Below are 7941 nucleotides of genomic sequence, written 5' to 3' on the forward strand. Positions count from 1 at the left end.
AACACCTGAACTGACCATGCCAAAGCAGAGGCAGAAATATACATGCATGAGGCGCCGCAGACTTGCAAGTTCTGACTGGATAAAACGAAATCGAACCATCATGAGCAAACCCACCCAAACAAATAAAAGGCTGAAGCATCCCTTGCACTTGCACTTGCACAGCACAATCATTTCAACCCAGTACATACACCACCAGGAAACATGGACTGAACACCAGGAAACCAAGGGTGTAAAAATACTTAAGTGTCCCAGTCAAGAATCACTTAAAAATTTACAACACAATCCATTAACAACAGCTGACGCTAGGACAGTAACAGTCAGATCATTACCTGATATATCAGAAACACTGCCAATCCATTCAATAAGCGGGATAATATGGCTTGTCAATGCAGACACAACAATCACCTTCTAAACATAATGCTCCAACTGCGTCTAATGTACATAATATAGAACTCCAGGGCCAAGTTACCTTTTCTTCAGCTGGGGAACAGCAAGCATTGGTAGAATACTGTCTTCATCTAACATCCCAGCAGCTACTTAAAGGGGAATTCCTAAGAAACGAGACAAACATGTACAGTCTTACTGAGGCATTCTCATGCCAAATACAATTACACAGTTATTGTCTATTGGATGGAGTTCCTCAACCTGCAAATGGGAATAAGGTAATCACGATCAAAAACTAAATCACCTTGAGGAAAATAGACAAGACTTTTATGGACTAAAAGCTCGAATGAAACAGATAAGCAACAGTTCATAGTCAAGAAAAAGAATTTTCATCAAGTGTTGACTTCCAAATGGAAGCAAAATATGAAAGATGCCTGACTATTCAACAGTAGCACTGCACAGGAAAACTACTGGCTATGGCCACGTTTGTTCCACTCCGATATTAACTGTGACTCCCAATAGATAAATTTGGGGGCGACATGATACCACCCCAAAAATATGCACCTTTGTCTGCTTCGCATTGCTGAGATTGTGATCTTTTTTTGAAGAAGCTATACTGGCAACAATTTTTTAACTCCAAAGAATTGATAGTCCGTATTTTGAACTTCCAAACATTCAAAGTGCTGTGCCATAATTTTTTTCCATCCCAAAATATACAGCTCCCCTCGAACCGCAATGAAGGATGGGCTGGTGTAGACCATGACAGTATCCCCAAATGGTAGCTTAAAAGCAAGTTGGTAACATCACCGAAAAGACTAGAGATAGCTGGATGTGTAATGACAAATCGAAGATCCAACGGCTCAACTTGATGTCATCAACGTACTCAGAATTTGAAGCCGAAATGAAGCAACGAAGGAAATACTTAACACAAGTCCAGTGTGTGTCTGTGCTTGTTAGGTGGAGGGCTCATTATATAGAGGTCAATTGGGGACTGATGGAAAACTAGGTCCCAATTTTTTCTTCCAAACACAAGTGTCACCAAATCTTGTTCCAGCTAGAAAAAACTACACTTCTTCTCTACACTGCTGCACAATTGGATATTATGTTCATTGTGCCGATGGAGCAATCCTTTGTGCAGGTGGCAGAGCTAGGGGGCGCCATTCATGAGTACCCTAAGCCCCATGTTCCTTCCCAGTGAACTACCACGAGGTGCCACCATTGATGAAACTAGGAACTCAGGTTCCAGGAGGAAGAAGCAAAATGTGTGCATGCGCTTCTGGCCATAGGGGTGGAGTTATGGAGGCTCGACAATACAAAGACTGAATTGGTCAATTAAGGTACAGATGCTAAGCAGCGAAGTATGCCTTTGAGGAGGTTATTAGGGTACACTGCATATATGGACCCAACTTCGTAGTACCTTTAGGCTGCTTTGTTTATAGGTGAAGATATGGCCAAAAATGGGTACCACCTACCGATGATGAGTATGAAAGAAGCCAAACTGAAGCTGAGGAAATTCCTTATTTGACACTAGATAAAAACATGGTTCTCTATTAGGCCCTGGAAAAAATTATTCCATATTTGACATTGGGTCTAATTTTCTGTCCTAATATGACATTTTGGTGCACTCTGTTAGACTGTTCCATCAGTTTGTTTTTTCATTGTACCCCTTGGCAAAGCTGGAAAAGGAGGCATCCTGGCAGTCCATACCGAGACCTTGCAGCTGCGACGGCCGTGCCTGCTGCCGTCTCCAAGCCAAATCATACGGCGACACGCCCCCACCCCGTCACCCACGAGGCCTTCTCCGACATCTGGGTCGTCCTCCACAGCAGCTAGCTAGCTCGCCTCACTCAACTCGTCAACTATTAATCCAGTCCCATGATGCTTAATTAACTGGGAATGTCTTAATGAATCACTGTGTGTTCACGATTAGCTTGAACTATCTTCATCAACTAGATCTTTAGTTTTAATCTTGGCTGTAACCGGCTTTGCAGTTGTGCTGTAATTTACTGCTGTTTTTGGCTCCGAGCGTCTGACCCAGTGTGCTAAAGCTAACTCTTATTTGGAATTGGTCTCAGAATGAGAGCGTCATGGGTTTGTTTGCAAGCTAGATGAGCTACGTGTTTGCTTTTGGGCGCCAATGTTACCAAAGTCATGATGGCATTGCAGAACTTTGGTTTTGCACTTCCCTCTGTCGGTAAGTATTGTGTTTTGGTCCCATTTTTAATTTGAAAAGGACCAGTTAATGATAAGTCCATATCTGGGTCGTCCTCCACAGCAGCTTGCTAGCTCGCCTCACTCAACTCGTCAACTATTAATCCAGTCCCATGATGTTTAATTAACTAGGAATGTCTTAATGAATCACTCTGTGTGCACGATTAGCTCAAACTATCTTCATCAACTAGATCTTTAGTTTTAATCTTGGCTGTAACCTGTAACTGGTTTTGCAGTTCTGCTGTAATTTACTGCTGTTTTTGCCTCCGAGCGCCTGACCCAGTGTGCTAAAGCTAACTTCTCATTTGGAATTGGTCTCAGAATGAGAGCGTCGTCGGTTTGTTTGCAAGCTAGATGAGCTGTACGTGTTTGCTTTTGGGCACCAATGTTTCCAAAGTCATGATGGCATTGTAGAAATTTGGTTTTGCACTTCTCTCTGTCGGTAAGTATTGTGTTCTGGTCCCATTTTAAATTTGAAAAGGACCAGTTAATGATGAGTCCATATCTATGAAATTACTAGGAAATATCAATGAAGTCTTAGTGTGCAGGAAAATCGTATTGGACACTCCCATTATGTACCGGTTGTCTATTGCTTAATCTTTGTGTCGTGACCAATTTTTCATTTTTTGTATTATTAAAATCCGAAAATTGAGCAAGTTATTGAATTAAATCTGTCACGCAGACGTAGCAGTTTGGCATCGACGTTGGTTGTACCAAATGTACAGGCATACAGAGTTCTTGTTTGGGCATCTAACCATATTAGATATTACAGTATATATATATATATATCCGAACGCTGCAGCTTTTGTTGTGAACTTATTTCGGGTCACATTATGCACCAGGGGTAAAATCATCTTTTCAGGTGTCATTTAACACCATTAGTAGTCAAAATTGAAGTGTTATATTGGGAAAGAAACTTAGACCTGGTGCAAATAGGGAGGAAATTTTGTTCCAGGGCCAAATAAGGAAGCATATTTTTGTCTAGTGTTAAGCAATTTCCTCAAGAAATGTAGACACCGATCTGTAACCCCATTATGCAAAGACCCATACATAGAAGATGAGGAGGACAAGCAGCGCTGCCACCATAGAAGCATTGTCACACAACATACACACTACGGAAGAATATAGGAAAGGCAAGCAGTCGAGCTAGCAATAGCGAAATAACCCACCTGCCAGCCTCTAGTCCCATCTGCAGTTCTGCACAATTTCCAAATAAACTGGACTCAAGTGAGTCATTCACTACCAGAGTCATTACTACCATCAGGAAGTAACCTTTGACCTTCTACTCGTCTGCTGTCATTGGAAGTGCGCTACCCACGTATCATAATTCTGCATCTCTGCTATAGCGTATCTACTATAAACTTTTGTGGGCAAACTGGCAGCCTGCTGAGCATCAGCTCCCACGGCAGCAGCCGGTGGGCATAGACTAAATGTTATGTTCAGGCAAGTGGTGTTTACTTATGTTTGCAAGTGACAAATAGCCATGGCAAGTGGTGTTTATACTTGTAAGTGAGAAATAGCTGGGTATGTTTCAGTACTACCAAATTGCTCCTGCGCCAGACTGCCATCCATAAGCTAGATCGTTTGTGTTAACTTCTCAGGCTTCTACCCAGAAGACCAGATAAGAGCCAGCTAAACAGAACTATCTTCTGGGGGGCCTAAATCTTTTAGGAAAACTGCATCCAGTAGATGAACAATATAATAGATGTAAACTAATTGTTTCCTTGAGTCTACTTTAACTTTACATATCTATAAATTTTGAAGTCCTGGGCCATATGACATTTCAGCTTGTTATCAACATTTTGCTTGCATAGTGTGAGTAATCAAACAAATCCTAGGTATATAGAATCAACAGCATTAAGTTTGCGAAGGAAGAAAGCGAGGTATGTATCAGGATATTTTCCCCTTGCATGCGCCTCCTAATTTATTCAATTACTACCTCCGTTCCAAAATAAGTGTCGCAACTTTGTCTAGATACATATGTATCTAGAAGCACCTCCATTCCAAAATAAGTGTCGCAACTTTGGCTAGATACGGATTTATCTAGACGCATTTTTATGTGTAGATACATCCGTATGTAGAAAAAGTTGCGACACTTGTTTTGAAACGGATGGAGTATTACACAAGCAGGTGGCTAAGCCTTATGCTTGGTTGGTTGTATAAAAGCTTCCCTGTTTTTGGTACAGTGCGATTTAACATAAATGCGAGATCAGAAAAATCAAGATTTATCATGTGTAGAAAATCAAGGATGCAAAAAATTAACACGCAGGTGATAAACAACCGGCACATTATCAAGGATACTAAGCTACCATTATTTTCTTTTCAACAACAGTATCCGTGTTGTCTACAAACAATTTACTGAATAGAAACACACAAAAATGAAGAAACAGCCTGCCACTACAGAAATAATAGTCACTCATAATACCAAAATCGTCAAGTTAATTCAGTCAACAAAACATTTACTATTATTGACACCTACCTATGCTTCAAGATGAATTGGCAGCATTTGATCCATCTGTAGAAGAGCTGTCACTATCCGAGTCTGCAAAACAATCCTTATATGATTAGGCTATCTGCCATAATGTAGTCTGGCCATTTGCTAAACACAAATGTAAAATGCCTCCATGTAGCAGTTATGTACTAGCCATAGCCAATACAAAGGGCAAAACAAGTACTTAAGAAAATATTACCACTAGAAGAGGAATCTGAATCACTGCTGGAGCTGCTTGAGCTGCTAGATTTACTTGCAGTTGGTCCATTATTATTTTGCTCTGGCACAGAAGTTGCTAATTGCTCGCTCGCCATCAAATCTGTGCATATGAAAAGTTATAGTTCTATTATCACCTCCTCTTAATGTGCTTTTACTTACAGGATAAATTAGGGCGGAAAGGGTCTTACTTAGCTTTGGAGATTTTTCACCAATAGTAGGTTGATGACTCTGCAAAGCAAAAAAAAAAAAAAAATGTATTTCAGCACAAGATTATAAGATCTCCTTAGTTACAGAAGTACTGTAAGTTACAGAAGTATTGTAAGATTGAGAATGATGGAAAGCTCATACTGGTTGTTGTGCAGCATGCAGTGCACGCAACTCCAGATCTTGCTTTGCAAGCATTGCACGCTCAGCCTTCCTCTTTTGCTTGCTCAGGTTCTTCTTGAAATTAGCCACAAATCTATCAAGCTCCCAAAGTGTCTCGGCATCCATGCTATCAATCTCAACCTCAATCTCATCTTCATGCTGCCTGACAGAAAGATTCTTGTTCTTGATGATCTGCACAATAACATCAAGTTTTTCCGGAGGCAAGTTCTGAAGGTTATTGCTAAGTTTGCGCTTCTCATCTATTGTCATATCTCTCTTGTTTAGGTCCTTTGCCTTTGGCTTCTTCAATGATGGAGTGCGAGCAGGATAAGTGGGAGTATGACTTAATGGCCTTGACTTGGAGTCGAGTGCCATCTGGTGCCTTAAGGAATCAGACCTCTCTAGCAAGCGCAGGTCAAGTGGGGGTGGTGGAAACTTCTTCTGCATCGGCGGGCAGGACGCGAGATAGTCAACCTCAGCCTCAATCTCAGGCCACTGAGCTTCAAAGATCCCTAACAGCTGCTCAGCCATGAAATGCACGTCCTGCCCCTTGGGATTATAGGTCATGGCATTGTGAAATGTTAGCCTGACATCATTAGCAAACTCCTTTGGGTTCCTGTACTGGCCACGGGTAAGCTGCGCCTTTATGGTGCCAAGATCCATGGGGTGCTTGATAATGGTAAAATAGTCGTGCAAACCAAGTGCGACAGGATCGACAGGCTTGTTAAACACCCACCCAAACTTGTGCTTCATTAGCCGGGACAGCAGTGACGAAGACTTCTTGAATGGATGCGCATACAGCCTCTGCTCGGCGTTGTAACTCGCCGCCGAGGAACGGTGCTTCTTCTTGTGGTGCTTGGCTTTCTTCCGGCCATGCGGATCCGACGCCGGTATCCTATCTTTGGCGAGCAAGAACTCCGAGTTTTGGTATAGCTGGTTGGCCTTTGGTGTCCGCTTCTCCTTCTCGAGCGGTTCCGTGTGAACTTCCGGCACAATGAGATGGCGCGGCAGGAACGAGCGGACCGAAGGAACGGGAGCAGTGAGCTGGGGCGGTACGGGCGTCAGAGGACCACCGCCTGAGAACTGGGGGTGCCCATATCCAGCAGTCAGCATCAGGGGCGGCGGGTCCACGGCCAGAGGCACGTGCTGGGAGGCCTCGGCTGCCAAGGCCTCGCCGGCCGCCTTGAGGCGCTTGGAGAGCACGCGTACCTGGTCGAGCTCCGACGCAAGCTGCCGGCGCAGGTCGCTCCGCTCCCTGCGCTTCCGGGCCTTGTCGTCCCCGTGGCCGTTGGGAAGGGCGGCCCCATCCTGTTCCGCGTGCGGCGGCGGCGATGCACGGGGAGGATGAGAAGGGGAAGCCGGATCGGGCGGCGGCGCGGCAACCTCGGCCTCCGAGCGGCGAATCGAGCGGCGGAACGAGGCTAGGGTTTGCGCGAGGGGGTCGGGATTAGGATTGGAGCTAGGTTCTGGAGGGGGACTGGATTTGGGGCTAGGTTCCGGCGGAGGAGGACTGGATTTGGGGCTCGGTTCCGGCGGAGGACTGGATTTAGGGCTAGGTTCTGGAGGGGGATTGGAATTGGGGCTAGGTTCTGGTGCAAGATTGGATTTGGGGCTAGGTTCTGGTGCAAGATTGGATTTGGGGCTAGGTTCTGGAGCGGGATTGGGATCGGAGCTAGGGTCTGGAGGGGGTTTAGGGTTTTTGCGAGGGTTCCTGCGGCTGAAGACCTTGATCTCCGGCGCCCAGCGGGACATGGCGGAGGGCGAGGAGCACGGGAGATGCGGCGGCGGAAGATGGGCGGGGGGCGGCGGAGGAGGAGGAGGGGTCGTCGGCGGTGATCCTGAGCTGCCGCACGGCAGTGGTGGAGTGGAGGAGATATTTTCTAGAGGCGCATCGCATTGGGTCGGATTGGAGCTTGGGCAGTAGGTCAGGAGAGGAAGAGGAAAGGCATGGGATGGGATGGTGGAGGCCCAAATTTTGCTGCGGAAAAGGATTTTGACTCGGGGTGCCGACTGGAGGGAATATTGATTTTGTTTATTATTATACTGCTATCGGTTAAAGAGGCCTTCCTTTCTGTTAAACGAAACAAACTGTTACCGGGTCCACCGAACCTATATACAAACCCAATTTCTGTTCCGTGCCGGGGCACTCTCTTGTCTTCCGGAGTGCTCCCTATTCGGAGACGTCGGATCGAAATCGTGCGGTCTTCTTTTTATTCCACTAGCGTCCAAAACGTGGCCCGCATTGATCTCGTCTAGCAATTACTCCGCCC

The 7941-nt window shown here is 45.1% G+C and overlaps 1 protein-coding gene across 1 annotated transcript; it reads right to left on the minus strand.

Annotated features, from left to right (window-relative positions):
* Positions 1-207: 207 nt before the first annotated feature.
* On the minus strand, positions 208-7620 carry LOC124692219 (transcription factor GTE4-like). Its single transcript, XM_047225539.1, has 5 exons — positions 5654-7620; positions 5494-5533; positions 5286-5405; positions 5075-5137; positions 208-645 (listed from the first exon to the last, which is right to left on the minus strand). Exons 1-4 carry the CDS (start codon positions 7421-7423, stop codon positions 5082-5084), a joined length of 1986 nt encoding a protein of 661 aa, XP_047081495.1. The 5' UTR covers positions 7424-7620; the 3' UTR covers positions 208-645; positions 5075-5081.
* Positions 7621-7941: the final 321 nt, after the last annotated feature.

Source organism: Lolium rigidum, chromosome 2 (assembly GCF_022539505.1).
Source record: "Lolium rigidum isolate FL_2022 chromosome 2, APGP_CSIRO_Lrig_0.1, whole genome shotgun sequence".
Classification (NCBI taxonomy): Eukaryota; Viridiplantae; Streptophyta; class Magnoliopsida; order Poales; family Poaceae; genus Lolium; species Lolium rigidum.

Bases quoted from the DNA above. Each gene is read 5' to 3' on its own strand.
- LOC124692219 (XM_047225539.1), bottom strand. From the start codon at position 7,423: ATGTCCCGCTGGGCGCCGGAGATCAAGGTCTTCAGCCGCAGGAACCCT. The intron at 5,534-5,653 runs GTATGAGCTTTC...TTTGCTTTGCAG, and splicing joins TGCATGCTGCACAACAACCA to AGTCATCAACCTACTATTGG. The intron at 5,406-5,493 runs GTAAGACCCTTT...TCATATGCACAG, and splicing joins TGAAAAATCTCCAAAGCTAA to ATTTGATGGCGAGCGAGCAA.